Here is a 25445-nt window from a genome sequence, read left to right on the forward strand (position 1 = left end):
AGGTTCACTGACAGGTCAGAAATTGGAAGTGGATGCCATGATAGTATGAATGAGGTTGGTCATCCTCTGTACCAGTGGATACGATGGAAGGGCAGTGCAGCAAATCCACTGGTTAGGAATGCAGAATCTTCTACAGTAAACTAATCTTGCATGAAAATGGAGCTGTGCTTGTGTCAAACTTCCTCCTATTCATGCCCTTCCCATCTGTCCAGTATACACAGCTGTACACCTTTATCCCTTCTGTACCTCACAAATTCCTTAATCCCTACTCTGACCTGCAGTTCGAACCTTCATTTGTATCCCTGTTACTACACATCGCTCTCACATCTCTCGTTTACTGATTCCTATTACTACACATCGCTCTCACATCTCTCGTTTACTGATTCCTATTACTACACATCGCTCTCACATCTCTCGTTTACTGATTCCTATTACTACACGTTGCTCTCACATCTCTCGTTTACTGATTCCTATTACTACACGTTGCTCTCATCTCTCGTTTACTGATTCTTACTACTACGTTGCCTCACATCTCTCGTTTACTGATTCCTATTACTACACGTTGCTCTCACATCTCTCGTTTACTGATTCCTATTACTACACGTTGCTCTCACATCTCTCGTTTACTGATTCCTATTACTACACGTTGCTCTCACATCTCTCGTTTACTGATTCCTGTTACTACACGTTGCTCTCACATCTCTCGTTTACTGATTCCTATTACTACACGTTGCTCTCACATCTCTCGTTTACTGCATCTTTTTTTTTTTTTTTTGCTATTCCCACTTCTTCCACTATTTTTGTCTGTAACTGTTACCTTTAATTCCACAGTCAGTCAATCCTTAGCAGCAGTTTGGTGTAAGTGGAAAAGTCTTTCCTCATAACTATTGGTTCCACAGACAATCTAAACAGACTTCTATCACAATAGACCCAGAACAGTTTGGCTTCCAGAAGGGAAAAGTACAGTTGTGTACACTTACCATAAATGTACATATTCGAGTGTATTCACTGTTGCAGTCATCACACTTGGGTTATCTGCCTGCAGGTAGCCCTCAGTCAGCCCGAATACCAAAGATTTAGTATTTCTGCATCAGTTGCTGTCATGTCAGTACCAACGTCAGGTCGTCAGGGGTATAAAAACAGGCAGCCGACACCATTACATCAGTTTTTCTTGCCCCAAATGTCGGGAGCCCCCCAAATAGGGAGCAAAGTTATGGTGGGAAAAACACCCCCAGTAAAAAGTAAATACCAATAACCCAGTAAGGGGTGAGTAATAGACACAGAGAGGAGAGAGAGATAGAGACAAGGGGGATGGAGGGTGGGAAACCAGGATTGCAACAGTGAATACACTCAAACATCTACATTTATGGTAAGTGTACACAACTGTACTATGTTCTTTGTGTTTCACTGTTGCAGTCAGCACACTTGGGTTGATTCCCAAAGCTGAAGAAAGGGTGGAGGCAGTCAAGAAGAGTTGGGGCTGGCTAGTATGCCCTGCAGGACTGCTGTTGCAAAACCCGCCCTGGATTTGGAAATGATAGGTAGGTGGTAATGCTTGGTGAAGGTGTGTACAGAAGTCCAGGTAGCAGCTTCCAGAATGTCCCTGGTAGGGACTCCCCTGAGGAATGCTGTAGAGGTAGAAGTTGCCCTAGTGGAATGTGTTCTGACTCCCTGAGGGGTTGGTTTCCCATGGTGTTTGTAGCAGAAATGGATACAGTGTGCTATCCATTTGGAAATTGTTTGTTTTGAAACGGCCTTGCCCTCTGCCCCTAGTGCAAAGCTGACTAGTAACTGGTCAGATTTCCTAAAGGCTTTAGTCCTAGAATCTGAGCTGCCTGTGCATGTCCAAGGAGTGCAGGATCCTTTCCCCTTTATTTTGAGGATTAGGAAAGAAGGTTGGCAAATGGACAGATTGGTTGAGAGCCACACTGGACACCACTTTTGGCATAAAGGAAGGGTTAGTCCTGAGGGAGACCCTGTAAGCATGAAAAATAATGAAGGGTTCCACAGCCATAACTGCTTGTAGCTCAGACACTCTTCTAGCTGAAGTGATGGCCAGAAGCAAGGCTGTTTTCCAAGAGAGGAATTTGAACTCTGCTGATGTTGCAGGCTCAAAGGGGGGGGGGGGGGTAGCATGAGCTTTTCCAGTACAAAGTTAAGGTCCCAAGCAGGGGTGGGTGCTCTCCTTGGTGGCCTTAGGATGTTTGTCCCTCTCAGGAACTGTTTGATGACAGGGTGAGAGAAGAGGGGTGGCTCAGTGTTGTAATGAGCTGAGACGGCAGAGGCATGAATTTTAATGGAGGAGAAGGATAGGCCTCTGTGGAGTAGATCTGCTAGGTAATCCAGGATTAGAGGTAAGGAGGACAGTGCTGTGTCCTCTCCTTTATATTGAATCCAGGAAGAATACCTTTTCCCCCTTATCAGCATAGGATTTCCTTGTACTGGGTTTTCTGGCTTCAAGAATGACGTCCAGCACCTGCTTGCTTAGGCTGGTCACTGGGAGAGAATTCAAGGAATAAGCCAGGCTGCAAGATTCAGAGTTTGCAGTTGCAGATGCAGGCTCTGTCCCTCCTGTTGGGTGAGGAGGGTTGGGATCTGGGGTAGGTGCTGGGGTGGCACTGGTCACAGGCTGCGCAGTAGTGGGTACCAGTGCTGGAGTGGCCAGTCCGGGGCAATCAGGATTGTCTTTGGTTTGTCCTGTCTTATTTTGAGTAATATTCTTGTGAGAAGAGGCAGAGGGGGAAATGCATAGAGTGAGAGGTTTACCCACTGGAAGGATAGGGCACCCACTTTCCAGGCCCTGCTGTGAGGTGTTCTGGTGCAAAATTTACTGGGCTGGTGATTGTAGGGGAGGCAAAAAGGTCCCCCATTTCAGGGTTAGGAGGCTGAAGGTGCTGGGGTCTAATCGCCACTCATGCAGGTCTAGTAGATATCTGCTTAAGTCATCTGCCAGAGAGTTTTGTTTGCCTGGCAGGAACTGAGCTTGCAGATGAATATGCATGTCCAATGCCATGTTTCACAGGGCCATGGCTAGCCTGCAGAGTGGGTAAGAGTGGGTTCCCCCCTGCTTGTTGATGTACCACATAACTGTGGTGTTGTTTGTTTTTATTATCAGAGTTCCTGGTGACAGTAGGGATTTGAAAGCTGTCAGAGCGTGCTGAACAGCTAGCATCTCATTTTGGTTGATGTGCAGATGAATTTGACTTGGGCTCCAGTGGCTCTGAATGTACTTGTCATCCAGATGTGCCCCCCCCCAGGCAAAGACTGATACGTCTGTGGTTAGGGTCTGGGTGGAGTGGGATTGAGTAAAGGGAAGTACCTTGTTGTGGTTGCATGCTGCTGCCCAGCAAAGAAACTCTGTCCTTAGACAAGGTATGATGGTTTCCAGATCCTGAGAATATTGGCACCAATGACTTTTCAAGTACCATTGAAGTTTCCTCATATGCAGTCTGGCATATGGAATCAGTTGAATGCAAGAGGCCACGAACCCGAGGGCCTGCAGGATTTTCCTTGCGGATAGCTGGGTTCTGGTGGCCATTTGAGTGAAGTAGCATGTCAGATAGGCTTGTTTTTCTGGAGTAAAGAATGCCATCTGGGATGCTGTATCTAAGCTTGCTCCCAGGAATACAATTTTTTGACTGGGGACTAGCTGATTTCTTTTCATTGATAGTGTATGCCAGGGAGGTTAGAAGGTTCTTTACAAATGTCAGGTGCAGCAACAGCTTTTCCTGACTGTCTGCCTGAATCAGGCAATCGTCCAAGTACGGGTACATTTAAATCTTTCTCTGTCTGCAATAGGCAATGGCTGGAGCCAGGCATTTTGCGAAGACTCTGGGAGCAGTGGATAAGCCAAAGGGAAGTGCAGAGAACTGATAATGCATAGATCCTGCCCTGAAACGTAGGTATTTTTTGCATGAGTCCCTGATAGGGATGTGCAGATAGGCTTCTTCTTTTATGTCTATGGTGGCTAACCAGGCATCTTTGGACAGCATAGGAAGAAGCTGCTGAAGGGTGGGCATTTTGAATTTTGGTACCACCAGGAAGGTGTTTAGAATGGAAAGATCTAGGATTGGGCACCAAGTGCCCTCTTTTCTGGGTACCAGAAAAAGTCTGGAATAAAACCCTTGAACTATCTGTTCTGCAGGAACAGGTTGAATTGCCCTTATGGAGAGCAGGGATTGAATTTGGTTTTGTGCCTCTGCCCACTGGTTTGAAGGAAGGTCTGGGAACCCTTTTGAGGTTGGCAGTGAGTGGAAGTAAAATGTATACCCCTGGGATACAATGTTGAGGACCTATCAGTCTTTGGTGATGGAGGTCCAGTTTTTTGCATGACGGGCAAGTTTTCCTCTTAGGAGCACGAGCAATTAGGCAGAGGTGTGGATTGGAGTTGAGAAGTCATTGTGAATTCTTTCCATAATGGGGTGGCTTAGCACTCCCTGTTTTAGCAGTGGACGCACTCCATTGCTTAGATCTCTGCATACCCTGACACTGTAATCTGAGGGGGTCTGTTTCCCCTGGGTCTAGTTTGAGATGGCCTTGAGGGGGCTGGAAGGGCCCAATGTTTCGAGGGGCAATGTCTACTGAATCTTGGAGGCTGCACTTGCAAAAATTCTTTGACTGTCTGCACAGACTTAGCTTTTTCTTCCATCTTTTTTAGAACCTCTTCTGCTTTGGTGCCAAACAGACTGTCCTTGTTCAAAGGAGCGTCTAGTAATTTTGATTTGACATGGTCTGGCAAGGTCTGTTTCTTAAGCCAAGCATGCCTTCTCAGTACAGAACCAGTGACTGCTGCCCTGCAAGAAGCTTCTAGGGCATCAAAGCAACATTGCAAGGTATGCTTGTTGACTTGGCTTGCAGAATGCATAAGCTCTTGTAATTCTTTATTTTCTGCACAGTCTGTAAAGGTAGATAATTTTGCTTAATAAGTTCCATAATATGTTGCTGGTATTTCAGCATTTGAAACTGGCAATTCAATGCTCTAATTGCGAGAGTTGCAGAGGTGTATACTTTTTTACCCCATCTGTCTAAAGCTCAGGAATCCCTGTTCGAGGGGGTGGGATTCTTAGCTGTAGTGGCTTTTATTCCTTTAGGTCCTTGGGAGATGACCTCTGGGTCAGCAGCAGGAGTTTTGAAAAGAAATTTGTGAGTATCAGGGACTCTGTAGTACCTGTCTGGTTTCCTTGGACCTGGGGGTAAAGTATCAGTAGTCAGACTGGATTCCATAAAGACATCATCAACAACATCCAGAACAGGAGGAATTGCTAAAGGTCTATGTTGAGGTAAAGCTAAAAATTCTCTGGGTCTCTTTTTGGACTAAGGATAATCCTGGCATTCCCAGTGGAAATGCTCTCTTAAAGTATGAAGGGGGGGGGGGAGCAGAGGGAATAGATTCCTCTGCATCTGAATCATCATAAGCAGATAAAGGCATGTCTTCATAATCAGAAACTTCAGAGTCGTCCGACTCTTGGTCAGTTAAAGCTGCTGGGGACAGGTGTCTTTTTCTCTTAGCAGGGGAAGGCTGGCTTCCCCTAATCAGCATAATCAGGTCTTCTGCCATTTTAAGCATTTGATTTTGTGGCAAGGAAGCAGGTGCTTGAGTTTGGGTTGTCGTTTTTTTGGCGTAGCTCATATTCTCGGTAGTTTTAGACAGAACTGAAGATGCGAAAGAAGTCGTTGGTTTGTGTTGAATAGTGGTGATGCAAAGAACTTCCTCAGAAGCCGGTGCCTGCACAGCGGCTCCGGACCCATCCAAGGTAGAGACATCCGCAGGTAAAGAAGAGTCTCGCGGCATACCGGACTCCAAACGGTTCTTGGTAGTGGCCTGCAAATCTAGAGAAGTGGGCATGAGGGGCTGCAAAAGCGCCTCACTGAGTACCGGCGAACTCTTGACTAGCTTAACGGAAGTGTCATCGGCAGTTTTGGACCTGTGCGGTATGTCTCTGTCTTTATCCTTACAACTTTTTGGAGGATTGGTATTCAGATGGCTTACCAAAGCCATTTCAGAATACGGAGATCGACAGCGAAAGTATTTAGCGACAATAAGGGCCTGATGACAAATAGTTTGGGTGTTAATCAAGGCACACAACTGATAGCAAGGTACATCGTGCTCTGGGCCTAAACAGGTGATGCAGTAAGAATGGAAATCTCGGCGTGGTATTTGCTTTCCAAAGGCGAGACAATTGTTAACTTTTTCTGACATCGGTTAGAGCAAGAAAAAAAGATCCCCAATGGGGTACTTAGCTTTAGAAGACATTAGGATGATTCAGTTCGGAAACGAAAACTCAGGTAGTGGCTGACTGGCACACGTGCAAACTGCTTTTGTTTTGGGCTCCTCAGTGAAAAAGACTGATGTAATGGCGTCAACTGCCTGTTTTTATACCCCTAATGACCTGACTTCAGTACTGAAGCGACAGCAACCGATGCAGAAATACTAAGTCTCTGGTATTTGGGCTGACTGGGGGCTACCTGCAGGCAGATAACCCAAGTGTGATGACTACAACAGTGAAACACGAAGAACATCCAGATGGTCGTGGCAGCCAGCAAAGCTAGATGGCTACATGTCAAACAGAGAGCGTCTGATAAGGTTTGATACCATATATGATGACTGCACTACATAAGGACTACAGAAGGTCTTGCCACTTGGGTAGAGATAGCATCAGGGAAATGGCTGCTCTATTTCATTCTGCTGGTATCATAATCCTCCTTCCTTGCTCTTGACTGCCAGCTGCACTAAATGTGGCTTAAGTGAAAGGGCTTTTCTGTCCTGACTTAGAGAGTATGTTCCTTGTGTAAATATCATAAACAATTAAAGTACCACCAGTGCTTTCACTGCCATCATGAATGATCAGCTTAATAAGAAGGGTAGTTGCAAGTGTCAAGGAACCTGACCAACTACGGAACTTAAATGCTGTAGTACAGCAGTTGTAAGAGCTATATGTTAATACGTGTGAAATCTTAAAGAAGCATGCCCTCACTCCTCTGTTTGGTGTTTCCTCTGATTTTTTTAGAAATGTAATGACATTCTTCTTGCCATGTCTTGACAGATCTCCTGTAACTGACACTCTTCTTGCCATATTCTGGCAGATCTCCTGTAACTGATGTACAGTCTGTATTACTGTGATTAGCGACTGTTTTCTTAGTGCTGTTCACTTAAGCGCATTTATAAAGTACTGCACATATGGATGTGAATTAAGGCCAAGGTCACTATCACTACATCGGGTCCCTGCAACTGGACATTATACACAGGTTCTAAGCTTTCGATTCTCAAACTATACACATTTCCTGCTCATTCAATGTGACATACAGTCTGTTAACCAAGGGAAATTCCACAAAGAGATAGTGAGGGCATACCTGAAGAGATATCACCACTTGGACCTGGGTCGATCTAGTCCTGTACAAGATGAGGAAATATCAAAATCTTCCATCACAAGACAGCCAAATTCAAGGAGAGTGTATCTAACCTAAAAGCTAAAAAATGAGAGACACAGCAACAGAGAGAGAGAGAGAGAGAGAGAGAGAGAGAGAGAGAGAGAGACAGAGAGAGAGAGAGAGAGAGAGAGAGAGAGAGACAGAGAGAGAGAGAGAGAGAGAGAGAGAGAGAGAGAGACAGAGAGAGAGAGAGAGAGAGAGAGAGAGAGAGAGACAGAGAGAGAGAGAGAGAGAGACAGAGAGAGAGAGAGAGAGAGAGACAGAGAGAGAGAGAGAGAGAGAGAGAGAGAGAGAGACAGAGAGAGAGAGAGAGACAGAGAGAGAGACAGAGAGAGAGAGAGAGACAGAGAGAGAGAGAGAGAGAGAGAGAGAGAGAGAGAGAGACAGAGAGAGAGAGAGAGAGAGAGAGAGAGAGAGAGAGAGACAGAGAGAGAGACAGAGAGAGAGAGAGAGAGAGAGAGAGAGAGAGAGAGAGACAGAGAGAGAGAGAGAGAGACAGAGAGAGAGACAGAGAGAGAGAGAGACAGAGAGAGAGACAGAGAGAGAGAGAGAGAGAGAGAGAGAGAGAGAGAGAGAGAGAGACAGAGAGAGAGAGAGACAGAGAGAGAGAGACAGAGAGAGAGAGAGACAGAGAGAGAGAGACAGAGAGAGAGACAGAGAGAGAGACAGAGAGAGAGACAGAGAGAGAGAGAGAGAGACAGAGAGAGAGAGAGAGAGACAGAGAGAGAGAGAGAGAGACAGAGAGAGAGAGAGAGAGACAGAGAGAGAGAGAGAGACAGAGAGAGAGAGACAGAGAGAGAGAGAGAGAGAGACAGACAGAGAGACAGAGAGAGAGAGAGACAGAGAGAGAGAGAGAGAGAGAGAGAGACAGAGAGAGAGAGAGACAGAGAGAGAGAGAGAGAGAGAGAGAGAGAGAGAGAGAGAGAGAGAGAGAGAGAGAGAGAGACAGAGAGACAGAGAGAGAGAGAGAGAGAGAGACAGAGACAGAGAGAGAGAGAGAGAGACAGAGAGAGAGAGAGAGACAGAGACAGAGAGAGAGAGAGAGAGAGAGAGAGAGACAGAGAGAGAGAGACAGAGAGAGAGAGAGAGAGAGAGAGAGAGAGAGAGGGACAGAGAGAGAGAGAGAGAGAGAGAGAGAGAGAGAGACAGAGAGAGAGAGAGACAGAGAGAGAGAGAGACAGAGAGAGAGAGAGAGAGAGAGAGAGAGAGAGAGAGAGAGAGAGAGAGAGAGAGAGAGAGAGAGAGAGAGAGAGAGAGACAGAGACAGAGAGAGAGAGAGAGAGACAGAGAGAGAGAGAGAGAGAGAGAGAGAGAGAGAGAGAGAGAGACAGAGAGAGAGAGAGAGAGACAGAGAGAGAGAGACAGAGAGAGACAGAGAGAGAGAGACAGAGAGAGACAGAGAGAGACATAGAAAAGGAGCATATGAGAAAGTAATTCAGACAGAGTGCCAGCATCAGAAAGAGAATTAAACAGAGACACATTGAGGGCGTGATGGAGAGAGAGAGAAAGAGATGTAAAGAGAGAGAGAGAGACTGATAGAGAACATGAACGACAGGAAAAGAAATCATGACAATGCGGTAGGTCCCCAGGCAAACTCGGTTGCATTTTTTCATGATGGACTTGTGACTGTAGGACTGATTACTTGGTCACCTCATAACTCATTGGTCAAATCTTCCTTATACAAAAAGAGCTGCCACTGTCAGCCACTGACCATACGCTACTTACAAAATGTTAAAAGAGCCCATAGAAGAACCCTGAATTACAGCTAAGGTAACTACAGGCATCAAACGGAGACTCAGACCATGTCAGCTACGTATACTTGTTAGCAATGTGTCTATGAAATCAGTGTACAGTACAAACATCAAGCCATGGGTAAGTCAGCTTATTGAATCAGGGAGCAGTCTTCATGGATTCATCTGCTTAGTCAAAGATAAGAAAATCTGAAGTCATAGTTATCACTTTGGCCATTTCATATTCTGATGACTTTTATCTTCATGGCACTTTTCTTTTTCACACAGTTTTTAGGAAAAGGAAAGCCATTCTATATATAAACACAGATTGATTTCGTCACTGTCCAGCATTCCATGTAGAATTAGAGCTATATCAAAATATTATGCATTTTAACGTTTTGTGATAAAGAGCTAGAAAAACAGCTTTGTAAATTTAAGATAATAGTGACATGCAAAAAGAAGTGATTCACCTTTTACATTTTTGGCATTTTTATGGTTTCACCTCTTATCCTGTAAATTTTTTGAAGAAACGTTACTTTGTGTGATGTATGAACAACTTTATATGTATTGATCTGAAGAACAATCAACCCCTTGAAGATGTAGCCGTCCACTGCCAGAGTGGTTACTAGCTGGTGCTATACTTTCGACTCCAGCAGGACTGTTGGCACATCAGGGGGAAATAACTAGATAAGAGTCTGTCGGTCTGCAGTTAAAATAAAAGTTATTCATGCAAAGAAAGATAGGAGAAGTCATATTCTAATTAGAAATAAAAAAGCCCATATGGGTAAATAAATAAATTAAACAAGCAAACAACTAGTAACTGTCTGAGTCCATTTTAAATAGAAAAATATTTAAGTCAACTTTTCTTGTTGCATTTTAAAACTCCACCCTCATGGATTCAAAACTACTGCTTATTTGCAACTCAGTTGCGAAATAAGTTAACTGCCAAGTGTTGCTGGGAAATATTCCAAAGTAAAATAATTTTTTAAACTTATGTTAGAAAATACTAAAATACCAGTAAACCAAAAGCAGGGATTCATTGACAATCGGGTGACTTGGGGGGTGGGCTTACACTCATGAGACGAACATGAGTACAAAATAAATAAAACTGCGTACTTCTGTCTTGTAGTGAGCACTGCAGTAAATATTTCTAATTCCTGTTCCACACCTCGCATCTGTCTTAAACTATACTATATCAAAGGAAGACAAAATGGGCCGTAGACAACTCACCAAGTTTCACAGTTTGGTATGGTATCCAGTTTTGTATCTCGGGAGGCCTTCCTCGTCCGGTCCTGGTCTTCATTCCTAACAGTAAGACTGAAAGGTAGTGAACGGCATTTAGAGGTAAGAGCACATTATTTGATTCACAGCTCCTGTTTTGGTTACTGCATCCTATGCGGTCTCAGAAACTCCATGCTTCAAACAGCACAAGGAGAGAGAGACATCTACACCAACCAACATGCTCAGTGAAAACACAAAGAAATAAATAACAGGAAATCAATCAATAAAGGATAAAAACACAACACAGAGGAACTTGATGAAGGAAGGACAAATTAAAAGAAGAGCAATAAGAAAAGAATAAACCACATTATTAGTTTTACACATAGTGATAAAGGAGTCAAGTAAAAACAGACTAATGGGCCCCACACAACAAACACATAATGCAGTCTGTATATTTTCTTTGATCTGTGATCATAACAACACTAGTCATACAGAGTTTATGTGCCACCAAAGTGTGAAGAATACCTCTCAACTGTCCAGATTTTCACAGAATGTCCAGATTTTTGCCTCATATTTTTGGTCTATTCCTCATAAAATTTGTGATTTTTTTTGGCAAATCACTGGGACGATCTGAAGATTGAAGTCACTAAATAATAACATACGTTTGAGTTTCAGACTTCAAATCCTTCAGAAGATTTATATTAACACAAACCCTGTTACTCTAGCAACTTTCTAAGTTTATAAGAGATATATTTAAAAACTGTCCCCCTATTTTTGGGCCTTTGTCCCCCCATTTTGTCAGGCTTTGTCCAGATTTCTATCACTAAGAAGTTGAGAGGTATGGTGTGAAGACAGGTGGAATGGAGTCTGAAACCGTGGTTACAAATTAAACATTCTGACTACTTAACAGCATTCGGGCAGAGTTATGCTAATGCCAGACTCCTTCATGTACAATTATCATAAAATGCATTTACTGACGGGAATATAAAAACACTGAAAAGTAAGTTTGTTGTACTAACTTCATTTTCAGAATGTAAAACTCTTGTCAGCATTAATGGCATCGTGAGATAAAAGCACTGACTACGGTCCAGGTGACCTGGGTTCTATTAGCAGTTTGGGAACTTGACAGCACTGACTGGGGGACATGGGTGCAATCATCTTGGGAGGAGGGGGGTGGAAGGCAGGACATACACAGTCACAATCCTTTGAAGAAAGAGGTGCTTTACTACTACTGGGTCTGGGGATTCCCCACAGCTTGGGAGCAAAAGCACTCAAGTTTGGTTGGGGGAGGCTTCATAGTCAGCAGACAGAGTGGGAAAAGAACCTAGGAAAAAAGGCTCTCAACAGTCACTTGACAAATGGCTGTAGATTGTGTTCACTGATAAAGTTTAACAGTTGGCTTTACCACAGAGGGCTTAATGTCATTTAAGGGACAAGGATTCAGTCAGTGAAATGTTAAATGGATAACTACCGTTTGCATTCTATTTCTAAAATTACTTTATAGCTTAGAAATGTGAAACAACGCATTTTATAAATGCTTTAATGACCACGTACCACAAACTGCAATGCAAAATTTAAAAATTTCAGAAGTCTGCAGAAATTTCACATTTTACTGTTAGTGGAACATTCTGACACACAAGCTGTAACCAGATTACATTTTACCAGTCTGTCATACACATAAACAACTATTGTGAACTGCACCATTTATTTAGCATGCTTTTCCTGCTGAACCAAGAATAACTGTTCTATTTGTAATTCTCGAAACAGTAGCAGAAACTCATTTTTTTAATTATACTTACGACTGGTTTCATAATTTGTCTGCAGATTATTTACATTAAAATGAATGCTTGCCTTTATAGATGAACAGTTACTTTTAGTTTAGAAACTTTTGAGATATTGTGTCAGGTTTACAAATTTTTGGTGGGTTCTACAGAAGGTACCACTCCAAGCATCTTTCTCAACTAGAAAGATCACATTTTCTAACTAAAGAAATTAATAACTAAGTTCACTTAGCTACCCAGCTTCTTTCTGTCTTGCACCACCTTCTACATGGTTATTTTTGCTTCAGTTTATGGGTTATGAAATGTCCAGCCTTACTAGATCTCTTCCACATGGCAAACACTGATAATACTAAAAGTACTCACTTCAAATACCTCAGCCTTCATCACAGCATAAACATGACCTTATAGAGAGACAGCTGTCTCATGCAAACAATCCTCTACCTATGGAACAAGCTCCATTTACATGTCAAACAATGTAAAACAACCTGTAAAATATTAGTCTCCTTCAAGTTCTGCTCTAAGGATTGGATAAGAACAAACAAATTTACTCTTGGGTAAGTAGTGTGGTCCTCGGTGAAAAGAGGTGGCAAACTGACCCCCTAAACTGTCTGCGTTGCACTGGTCTTAATATGTTCACCCAGGTTGCTTCCCTAGTAAGAACCCATAAAGCTATGAAACTATGAACCCAAGACCCATGAACCTCAGAACACATGAGCCGATGAACTCATGAACCCATGAACTACCGTACTTCTGGCAGCTTGTCTTGAGCACTTCAGTCTCTCCTACAAATTTTAACTCACCAGGCTAACTTTATGCACTTTGGTGCTAGTGAACAAAGTCACATTTTTTCTTCTTTGTTAACTAGCAAATACCTGCCAAACAGTTCTCACCTGAGAATGAGGAGCTTTGGTCCTCTACGGTAGCTTGGTCAGTATTACATTATATGTGACATGATGCCAAGGGAATCAAAATCCTTAACTGTGGGATGCAGCTTGTTTGCTGGCTGCTATCATATTCACTGAACTACAGTGGGAGTTAATCAGAATAGATATAGGCAACTAATAACACACATTTGTTAACAACGTAGGCCCAGTGGGCACACAGTCTCTTGTCTGGATATCAGACTTGCACAAGCTCACACAGTAGGCAAATAAGGGCAGAGGGAATCAAAGTCTGCACCCCAGGAAGTACAACACACAGCCTTACCCTTCTGGACCAACTGCCAGATTATGGTGAATGCCGAATACATTCAACATTTGTGTTTCACACAAAAGTTAATCACCTGCTACCTTATCCACTCCATTTAGACTGTAAAGTAGCAAGCAATAACTAATACTAAAGCTTCAGTGCCTTCCACACATGTAGACCATGAGCTGCACAGACAGCGACAAAAGGTGAATGAATCTCAAACTATATTAGCAACAAATAAAAACCCATGTTGGTTAAACAGGATGATGGCCTGGATTTTATCCATGTGCAAATCACCATAGACAAAGTCTCATACCATATCCTAGCAAGCTACAGGTCACCCTGTATGTCCCTAGAATCCCATAGCTCGTACCTAGATGTACTGGTGACACTCACTATTAAACCAAATACCCTATTCATAAGGAGATTTTAACTACCCCTTTATAGACTGATAAACACACGCTGCCTCATACTCACAGGCACAATCATTCCTGGACTTTATTAAACACAAATGCCCTTGAGCAGATAATGTGCACATCCACCAGAGTTTCAAACATACTGGACCTGGTACTCACCAATATGGGACAGTGCTATACCCCAACCCAGTGTCATATCCTGACTGGTGAGGTTGGATCACAAAGTGTCTACTTTTGAAATAAAAATCAACTCGGTAACCCCAGCAAACCCTGTAAGAGTTAGAAAAGTACAGTTTTGTACCTACCATAAATGTAGATGTTCGAAGATCCACATTGCTGCAGTCCTTACACTTGGGTAGTCCGCTGTCAATATCAAAGTATTAGGCTGATGTCAGTCAAGGCGCTTAAGACTGACATCAGGACGTCAGGGTACAAATGCGCATGACCAACGTCATATCCTCAGTCTTTTCTTGCCCCAGATGTCAGAAGACCCTAAACAGAAAGGTCAAAACCAAAAGACAGCAAAAAAAACCAACCAACCACCCTTGCACTAATCATATGTACAATATATACAATATCCACAATATTTACAACCCAACCCACACAACCGCCTCTAACTACAGAGGGGAAGGAGGCAGCAATGTGGATCTTCGAACATCTACATTTATGGTAGGTACAAAACTGTACTATGTTCTTCATCTCACATTGCTGCAGTCCTTACACTTGGGTATAATCCCAAAACAGAGGTAAGGGAGGATGGCAAAACTATAGAGCAGTAGGAGCTGCCAAAATGCCCTGTAAAATTGCAGTGGCAAAACCAGCCCTAGATTTAGAGTAAAGTGGAAGGTGGTAATGCTTAGAGAAAGTATGCACTGAACTCCAAGTAGCTGCCTCCAAAATATCTTTAGTTGCCACCCCTTAAAAAGCTGTAGAAGTGGCAGTAGCCCTAGTGGAATGAGGCCTAATCCCAGCTGGAATCTCCTTACCATGATGGGAATAACAGAAAGCAATACAAAACCCAATCCACTTAGAAATAGTTTGTTTTGACACAGGCTTGCCCTGAGAACCCAAAGCAAAAGAAACAAATAACTGCTGAGACTGCCTGAACCCTTTAGTTCTGCTCAAATAATATCGCAACTGCCTGTGTATATCCAAGGTGTGCAAAATCTTTTCCCCTTTATTTTGGGGTTTGCATAAAAAGTAGGCAAATGAATAGTTTGGTTTAAAGCCACACTAGAAACCACTTTAGGCATAAAGGAAGGATTAGTATGTAAAGATACCCTATCCTTATGGAAAATTAAGAAAGGCTCAACTGCCATAAGGGCCTGTAATTCAGAAACCCTTCAGAGGTAATGGCCAACAAAAAAGCAGTCTTCCATGATAAATATTTCAACTCGGCAGTAGCTGCAGGCTCAAAAGGTTGTAGAGTGAGTTTCTCCAACACAAAATTGAGATCCCAAGCAGGAGTAGGAGCTCTAGTGGGGTCTTATATTCTTTGCCCCTCTAAGGAATTGCTTAAACAAAGGATGAGAAAACAATGGTGGGTCACAGTCATAGTGAGCAGAAATTGCTGCAGCATGAACCTTAATAGAAGAGAAGGACAAACCTTTGTCCAGTAACTCAGCAAGATATTGAAGAGCCACACTTAAATTAGGCTTAGAAACATCAAATTCCTTTGCTGTACTCCAAAATAAAAATCTCTTCCATTTATCTACACTTTCCTTGTACTAGGCCTTCTGGCCTCCAAAATAACATTCAAAACTTGCTGTGGAAGCTGAGACCCTCCAGGGTTTAAAACAGAATATGCCAGGCTGTTAGGTGAAGAGAGTGAAGTTTGACATTGAGTAAATGACTGTTCTCTTGAGACAACAGGTGTGGAATCAAGGCAAAGGCCATGGAGGCTCCCAACCAGACTTCTCAGTAATGGGTACCAGTGCTGTCGAGGCCAATCTGGAGCTATTAAAATCATCTTTGGCTTGTCCTGTCTGACCTTTAGGAGTACTTTTGGGAGGAGAGGCAGAGGTGGAAAGGCATACACATGAAGATTGCTCAATTGAAAGAAAGAGCATCCACTTTCCAAGCTGTGGGATGAAACCTTTTGTGCAAAACTTTGGCAGCTGGTAGTTTAGTGGAGAAGCGAACAGATCTATGTCTGGAGTTCCCCATGACACTGTCAATTTCTGAAATACATGAGGATCCAATTTCCACTCGTGGGGATCCATTCTGCTCAACACATCTGCTAAGGAGTTCTGTGCTCCCGGCAGAAACCTTGCCTGAAGATTTAGCTGTAAACTGAGAGCAGTCTCCCACAAAATCATTGCTTGTCTGCATAGAGGATAAGAATGTGTTCCCCTTGCTTGTTGATGTACCATATGACAGTTGTGTTGTCTGTTAGAACCAACACCTGCCCTGGAAGAAGTAAATCCTTGAAAGCTATTAATGCAAATTGGACTGCTAACATCTCCTTCAAATTGATATGTAGATGTTGTAGTCTGGCAGGCCACGTGTCTTGTATCCACTTTCCATTTAGATGAGCTCCCAAAGCTTTGTCTGAGGCATCTGTCGTAAGAATCTGACTCGCCTCTGGCGGGTCACAGAGAGTCCTTGTTTAGGTGACATTCCTGAGCCCACCACAAAAATTCCTTTTGAATGCAAGGTATTATCTGAATGACAGTGTCCATATCTTGGCAGTGCTGTGTCCATACATTTTTGAGATACCATTGTAGCTTCCTCATATGCAGTTTGGCATTGGGAAGCACCAGAATACAAGATGCCATGAACCCCAAGGCTTGAAGGACTGTCCTTGCAGTCAGCCTGGACTGATGAGACAATTGATGGAAGTAAAGGGAAAGATTCTTTTGTTTGTCCGGGGTCAAAAAGGCCATCTGAGATGCTGTATTCAGTCTCACACCCAGAAAGCACATGTCCTGAGAGGGTACTAGACTGGACTTTATTTCGTTCACAGAATACCCCAGGCATCTTAGCACTGCTATCACATACTGCAAATGATGAAGAAGTTCGTCCCTTTCTTGAGCCAGAATCAGGCAATCGTCCAAATAAGGATAGATCTGTATTCCTTTTAGCATGAAGAAAGCTATCACTGGAGCCAGAACCTTTGTGAACACTCTGGGTGCAGTAGATAAGCCAAAGGGCAATGCAGAGAACTGATAATGAGAAGTCCCAGCCCGATACTTCCTGCAACTTAGCCTGATAGGAACATGAAGGTAAGCCTCCTTGAGATCCAGAGTCACCATCCAGTGATCTTTGCCCAGCAGAGGTAAAAGCTGTTGTAACGTCAACATTTTGAACTTGGGAATGTCCAGATAAGTGTTGAGGATAGATAAATCCAAAATTGGTCTCCACGTGTTCCCCTTCTTTGGTACTAGGAACAAGAATAAAATCCTAGGCCCACTTCTGGCAGAGGGACCGGCTGTATGGCCCCTATTTGAAGCAGCAGAGAAATTTGTTTGTGAGCCTCTATTCTTTGCTGAGGAGGAACGTCTGGCATGCCTTTGAAAGGAGGCAAGGTATGGAAATAAAACTTGTAACCTTGGTGTATGATATCCAATACCCATTTGTCTTGGGTAATTAAACTCCAATTTTCCTTGAAGAGTGCCAACCTTCCTCCCAAGGGTGCTGCCAGACAAGAAGGCTCTGGCAGCTGAAAAGGTAGGTCATTGGGCCTGTTGGACTGGCCCTGCCCTCACCCAAAGACTGTGCAGGTGAACTCCCTGTTCTAGGTCTGAAAGAGCCCTGAGCTCTGCCCCTACCACGTCTAGATCTACCCCTAGACTGCGAATCATAAGAGTCCACCCCTTAGCAGGCCAATTCCTACTAAACTTGGAGGCTGAACTTGCAAAAATCTTTAACAGCCTGCATAGACTTAGCCTTGTCTTCCATCTTCTTTAAGACTGCCTCCACAGGTGAACCAAACAACACATCAGACTGTAAAGGAGCATCCAAAATCCTTGTCTTAACATGGTCAGATAAATTCTGATCCCTCAGCCAGGCGTGCCTGCGAAGAACTGACCCAGTGGCAGCCACCCTAGGAGGCCTGTACAGCATCAAAACCACATTGTAAAGAATGCTTACCCACCTGTTCAGAAACATGTACCAAATCTTGTAATTCTTTACACTCAATACCTTCCAGAGCATCTACCTTAGACTTCAATTGAGAAAGAAGATAGTTTTGATATTTCAACATGTGAAACTGGCAATTCAAAGCCCTCATAGCTAAGGTGGAAGAAGTACAGACTTTCTTTCCCCATCTATCCAAAGCTCTGGCCTCTTTATCTGGAGGAACCGGATTTTTTACAACAGAGGCCTTGACACCCTTAGGTCCCTGACTAACAGTTTCTGGGTCCGCCCTAGGACTCTTATAAAGATATTTATGAGCTCCAGGCACCCTGTAATACCTGTCCGGTTTAACAGGAGCTGGAGGCAAAGAATCAGGATTAAGTGAAGCCTCAGCAAACACATCTTCCACAACATCCAGAACAGGTGGTATAGCCAAAGGCCTATGCTGGGGTAAAGCAAAATTCCCTAAGCCTTTTCCTGGAATCAGAGAAGTCCTGACCTTCCCACTTAAAATGTTCCCTCATGGAATGAAGAGTCTCTGAAAAAGAAAAATCCTCTGGAGGACAAGCAGAAGGAGTAGAATCATCCACATCAGAATCAGAATAAGGAGAATACTCCTGCAAGTCTTCAGCCGAAGACTCTGAAACATCCGAAGCCGCTCAAAACTCCCCAACTCTGGTTCCACCCTAGGCCTCTTATCAGGAGGGGCAAAGAACCTCTAATCAAAGTAATTAAATCTTCTGCCATTTTAAGCATGTGCTTCTTGGGCACAGATCCTGATGAACTAGGAGTGACACCCACAGAAGCTAAACCTGGCCTGCCTCTGGGAGAAGCCTTGCAAACAGAAGGAGAGGGCCTAACCACCCTAGGAAGGGAGGGAGTACAGTAACCTGAGAAGCCCTTCAGCCTGACCTGCCTGCTGAGAAGCCACATGCTGCAATATCAAAGTCTCGCCCTGGGACTCCAGAGAAGCCTCCAGCGGAAGCACCGGTTCCACTGACGCCTCTAAAGAACCGGCATCCGCACGGACGACTCTTCTTGCCTGGGTTTAGCTGCTTTGTCTTTGCGCTTCTTGAAGGGCCGGAGCATCCGGCGGCATATTATAATTGCACCGCTTCGAAGACCAACCTGGCACAATCTAACCGGCAATTGTGCGCTTATTGAACCTAGCACAAAGCGACACCCAACAACGTCGTGCTCAGGCCCCAAACAAGGAATACACAAAGTATGATAATCTCTGTATCTGTTTCCCACAAGGAATACAGTTATTCACTTTTTCTGACGTCCGCTATATCACTGCGGCAAGAAAACACTAAAATATTCCCCAACGGGGTACTTAGCCAACTTTGACTCGGTCTGAAACTCGGACCATGCGGCAAAAAAGACTGAGGATATGACGTTGGTCATGCGCATTTGTACCCTGACGTCCTGATGTCAGTCTTAAGCGCCTTGACCGACGTCAGCCTAATACTTTGATATTCGGGCCGACCGAGGAAAGCGGACTACCCAAGTGTAAGGACTGCAGCAATGTGAGATGAAGAACATCTATTCCAAAGCAAACTACACCCTATTAAGTGATAGTTTATCAAAATTGAATTCCCCTTCCAGTTCCAAGTTCACAACAACCTATGTGGAATTGTTCACAGAGACCCTGTGTAACTATGTGAATGGCTGTATAGAGGCTGCTGTACCTATTAGAAGAAATCTCAAAATAAACTCTAAAATCAAACCACACTGGGGGAATCATAACGTCAGTATGGTATATAACATAAGGAAAAATCATGGCTAAAATCAGGAAGAGCAAATCCCACAATGACAGAATTTTCCAATTAAATTTAACAGGAAACTAAGAGGACTGATTAAGTCCATAAGGACAACCACAAGGCCTTATACAGTTATGTCCAAAACCTCCAAGGCAGCACACATCAGTTTGCTGAGGTGGTGGTCAATACTGCTACCTTCACTGACCAGTCCAACATAGCAAATTTACTGACTGACAAATTCAGCTCAGACTTCATCCCCTACTCCTCCCTGTCTCCCACCATGAAATACCTTTTAGCATAACCCTCCAACTCTTAACAGGAAGCAGGTCCTGGCGGTGCTCATTAAGGCCAAAGCACAGCCTAACTGGGCCCTGACAGTATCCAAAGATCTCTCCTAAATAGCTGGAAACATGACCTATCAGGACCACTTGAGTCACTTTTCAACTATAGCCTCAAAACAGTCTTTGTACCATGAGAGTGGAGGACTGCAATGGTTATCCCACTTCACATAGGTGGACCATTGAAAGATCTCGGAAACCACAGACCTATTAGTCTAATATGCAAAGCCATGAAATTAATTATCATAGTAATGATCAACAGAGAAACATGCAACCTTCAAACAGTAAACCCAACACAGTTTGGCTTTGTCAAGGGACGATCATGCCTACTAAACCTAGTGGACTTCTTTGAGAAGGTCACCAAGGCAATGGATGTGGGGAAAATGGTGCAGACCGCCTACCTGGATCTGGCAAAGGTGTTTGATACAATACCCCATTTGGGTATAGTTGACAAACTCACCATGCTGGGCATAAATTCCTACATAACTCACTGGCTTGCCAGTTGGCTCACAGATAGGACCAAGGAAGTAAGCACTTGTGATACCAGGAAGTTAGAGACTGGTCACCAGTGGGTAACCTCTGGGGACTGTGGTGGGACCGCGATTGTCTAAGGCCTTTAACTAACCAAGTTCATAGATGAATGCAAATTGGGAGCTGTCACAGATCCACCCATGACATAAACATCTTACAAGAGGGTTTAACACAGACAAAAGAATGGTGCCAATGTCATGGATTAAAACTTAATGCCAAGAAATGCATTATAGTGCCATTTGGGAAAACTGCCACCCAGGTTAATTACTCCATAGATAAGACACCCCTAAGAGTTAACCCAGTAATCAGGGATCTGGGAACATATGTACAGAGTAATCTGGCCTTTGACCAACATGTGACCAAGGTAGTAAGAAAATTATTCTATGTCACCCAACTTATAAGTAATGGCATGGTATCCAGGTCCAAGGACGTCATAGTGCCACTTTATTCAGCCTGAATCAGACTCATTGCCATGTACCTCACTAAACATATGCAAAAGATGGAACACTCACAATGGTTCCTTGCCATGAGAATCCAGGGTATAAACATATTGACGTATACAGATTGTCTTAAATACCTATCTCTATACTCAGTCTCCTACAGGTTACTGAGAGACAATCTATGCCTGGCTTGCAAGGCATCCTCAGATTCAGCTCTGATGGACCTTTGCACATCCACAAAATGAATAGCATTAGAACCACTAGATCCAAGGATTTAAATTTGTTTGTGACATAGATAAGACATGTTGGTGAGACATGTGCCTTAAGGCATCCCCATGCTCTGGAACAGGCTCCCCATCTATGTGATCCAGTGTCCAACACTAACCTTATTTAAGGGTAACCTTGACCAATGGATGGGAAATTGAAAATTCACCCTGGTCTGGTATCCATGTCTCAGACAGACAGAGGCAGACAGTAATGCCCAAATAAACATAGCCCCATACATAACCTCTAGGAATTCCTAAGTAACATAACCCCACCTACTAAACACCCATGATACATAGGGACACAATTGGATTGGGTTGCGTGGCTAGGCTTATAAAGGCCCTGGTGGTCGTTAACCTACTATATAACTATGAACCTATGAACTATGTTCCTTCTGGAATGCAGATAATGCATTAGTTATATTACAATTGATATAGTCATCAGTTATTTTATTTAATTTATTTATTTAACATTTGTTTACCAGGAAAGTCCAACTTTGAACACAGCCAATTTTCAGTGGAGGCCCAGGGAGAAATGCTCCAGACACGTGTCTTTGTAATGTGGGAGGAAACCGGAGTACCCAGAGAAAACTCACACGAATGCAGGGAGGACATGCAGACTCTGCACAGAAGACACTCCAGCCAAGAAGTGAACCGGAGAACCTCTTGCTGTGAGGCAACAATGTTACAACTGCACCACTGTGCCGTTGCAATTATGTTGTATAAAAAACATAAACAACTGAAGTGTTTTCTTTCTTTCACAGAAAAGACACTGCTACATTGGACACCTTGTACAGGGTGAGTGCCCACTTTTCTGACTGCACAAGTGTAACCACCTATCCCATAAACCTTTCTTCAGTGGTATGGGGTAAGTGCACACTTGTCTGATGGCACCTACTCCTGATATTGACATGACTGGGCACTCATTTCATTAGTGTGTATTCACTGAAGCGAAGGTAGATATCCACAAAATGGTGCCAAACAGTCAACAGATGACGACATGAATACAGCTGTGTATGTAAACACAGAGTGTTATAAACATGATCTCTGCAAATTACGTAAGCAGAGACAGTGGGAATAAAACTTCTAATTACGTAGTAGTCCAGTTTCAGTACTGGATGACAACAATTTGTTTTTAAATCAGCACAACTGAAGCCAAGCCATACCTTTCCCCTTCACTTGGCTGGCTGTGGTCATCAAGGGGTGGATGCAGCTCCTTACATCTAGCAGCTACTCGACCAGTGAACAGCTATATACATTATGACAGTTAGGACATAGGATTAAATCTATAAGATGTGGTAATATAAATACCACCTCAGGTCCACACTGAAAAGAGGCTACTAGTTCAGTAGGACTAACACAGCAAACAAAGGATAATTAAAAAAAAAAGCTATTAACAAGTTGCTTCCTATAGACCAAAGTTTGGCTCCCACAGATCCATTTGCTTACTGTGTGACTCTGAGCAACTCATTTAACCAGAAAGTTTTTCTGTTCTAACTCTGAAAAAGGTCCATGTGGATCATGGTCTACCTTGATTAACATACACATAAATTTAATAAATATGAAATATATATATCAGTATGGAAGAGGATGAAGAACTGTGCCTATCAGAAAAATCATTACTAAACCCTGGCTTCTCTACGCCTCTTTCAACATAAAGTTTATGAGTTTGCCTGTAGATGAGTTCAAATCTTTGAATGCTGTTACTCACAGAAAACTGCTGCTTATAAAGTTTCTAAATGTGCTTACCATACAATACTCTCTTTAAACAGAATACTCTTAACATCTCACTGAAATGATAAAACAATTTTTATACAAAACTGCTGTCTGTACAATCTACTACGTTGCACTGGGGTTTCTCTTTAGTAACTTTACTTCCCCTGTAAAATCTTAATGTATAAATGTAACTTCTGTATGTATATAAATAGGTTCATAGCAGGTTACTATGCTAGCGGCCCTACAGCCTTTACAAGCCTAGCCATGTTAATCCCAAGTATCCCCATGTTAATCCCAAGTATCCTCATGTTAATCCCAAGTATCCCCATGTTAATCCCAAGTATCCCCATGTTAATCCCAAGTATCCTCATTTGTTCTTTTTGTGTAGTTCACAAAACTAATTTATGAACATAGCAAGTCAGTGATCAACACCAGATACCTCTCTGTCCATGAGGGACATGGGTGCTACCCCAGAGGTGAAATTGTGGTCTCCCATCCAATTACCTAGGATGCATTTGACTAAGGTTAGTGAGGAGCTTTGTTTTACATGAAAAGGAAGGCTATTCCAGAGAAGCAGCAGTCTCTGGGAGATGTATTTGTCTCTCCAGCATGTTCTGTTAATGTCACAACCTATGTTGAGATCCCTACAGTGAGTGACTCTTGTGCCATTTGACTTGCAGATGTCCATCATTTCCATAGGCCAGACACAAGTCACCTCTCAGCAGCCTATAAGATACATAGATAAGTGCGAGGGCTTTCAGCCTGTCCATGTAAGCCATAGTTTGGAGTCCCTGTATTTTCTTGGTGAGAAACCTCTGAGGTCTCTCCAGCTGCTGCAAGTGTCAGGTGAGGTACATGCAAAAGGATGTACTACACTCTATTAGTGGTCTGATGAGGGTCGAGTACAGTGGAGTTATAACATCCCTTGATCTGCATGCCATGCCCTTGCTTATGAGGTGTACTACGTAGAAGGCTTTCTGTACCACTGTGAAAACTTGGTGGTCAAAGTTCAGACTGCTATCAACGTGTTCCCAAGTCTCGCACCACTGGGTTGCTGTCAATATTGTAATTTGTAGGAAATTCCATTTTGCCAAAGGGAATAATAATGCATTTTTTTGCATTTAGTTTTAGACCATGGCTTTGTGTTAGCCCTTCTTGTAATATGTTGACATCATTGGGGGACTCAATGATTGCTCCCAGTTTGCAATCATTGTAAACATGGTGAGCCAAATGCTGTCTACTTTGGCCTGGACTTCTGAGAAACAGATGCCGAACAGTAAGGGGCTCAGCAGACCCCTACTGTGTGAGTCGCCAATTTTAACAAAGTGTGTTCTGTTGTTGATGCAATTGTCTATCCATCTAGTAACATAAGGGTTAATCCCTGTCTGGGAGAGTTTCTCAATGACTGCAAACTGGGAGTGGTCATAGAATCTCCAAAGATGGTCTTACACAAACAAATGATTGGTGCCAAAGTCAGGGCCTTAAACTCAATGCAAAAAATGTATTATCACCCCTTTCAGTAAGAGCAATGTTCCTGTTAACTACCATATCAATAGCAACACCTTAAGTGGTGTGAGGCCTGGGCACACAGGTTGACAACAACCTTACCTTTGACCACCATGTCTCCACAGTGGTAAGAAGGGCATTCCATATTGCCCATTTCATAAGTAAGGGTATTGCCTCCAGAAAAACAGAAGTTATAACCTCCCTGTACTCTTCCCTCATCAGGCCAATAATTGAGTACAACACCCATTTTGGTACGTACCTTTCCAAGCACCTGCAACAAGTGGAGAGATCACAAAGGTTCTTCAAAAGGAAAATTCAAGATCTTCTGCATCTTTCCTATGCGGACCATCAGAAATTACTGTCACTTTATTCTGTTTCATACAGACTACTCAGAGCTGATCTCTGCCTTGCATACAAGGCAATCTCTGACCCTGTTTTATTAGAAATGCTGCATATCCATAAGTCAAATGATACATGGGTTACTCACTCTAAAGACCTTAACCTGGTATGTGACATTAACAGAACCTGCTGGAGGAAAAGATGTCTCGCAGAGGTTACCAGGCCTCTTGAACAGACTCCCATTTCATGTCAAACTGAGCACCTCATTAGCAATCTTCAAATGCAGTCTGGATGACTGTATGGGTAACAGTAAATTCACCCTTTGGATTCCACCTGTGTCCCTCTTGGACAGGGGCAATAGGTGCTGATCATGGAAATAAGGGTAGAACTTGGCTAGGCTTGTAAGGGCCCTAGGACCATTAGCCTAGTAACTTCCTATGATCAGATGAATGATGCCAGAGTGGCATACCTTCATCCTTGGCTTTGATAGGTTCATAGGTTCATAGGTAGGTAATAGGTTATTGGCGCTAGGGCCTATATAAGCCTAGCCAAATGGTACCCTGGCTTTTGCCACCCAAGAAAATTATTTTCCTGTGCCCTTGTCAAGCAGAGCCACAGAAGTGATCCCCAGGGTGAATTTCCTTTCTCCCATCCAATCATCAAGATTTTTCTTGAAGAGTGCTAATTAGGAGCTTTGCTTGATATAGA

The 25445-nt window shown here is 43.2% G+C and overlaps 1 protein-coding gene across 5 annotated transcripts in view; it reads right to left on the bottom strand.

The window, feature by feature from the left end:
* The window catches only part of RGS19 (regulator of G protein signaling 19), an 895116-nt gene that overhangs the window by 44079 nt on the left and 825592 nt on the right, over window positions 1-25445 (bottom strand). For 4 of the 5 annotated variants that reach the window (XM_044090386.1, XM_044090382.1, XM_044090385.1 and 1 more), the window contains exon 3: window positions 10389-10475. In XM_044090386.1, the coding sequence (XP_043946321.1) occupies window positions 10389-10475 (87 nt within the window). The remainder of the gene's footprint in view (window positions 1-10388; window positions 10476-25445) is intronic. The other variant, XM_044090383.1, reaches the window with a different exon arrangement.

This window comes from Protopterus annectens, chromosome 12.part0, assembly GCF_019279795.1.
Source record: "Protopterus annectens isolate FY-2018-M chromosome 12.part0, PAN1.0, whole genome shotgun sequence".
Classification (NCBI taxonomy): domain Eukaryota; kingdom Metazoa; phylum Chordata; order Ceratodontiformes; family Protopteridae; genus Protopterus; species Protopterus annectens.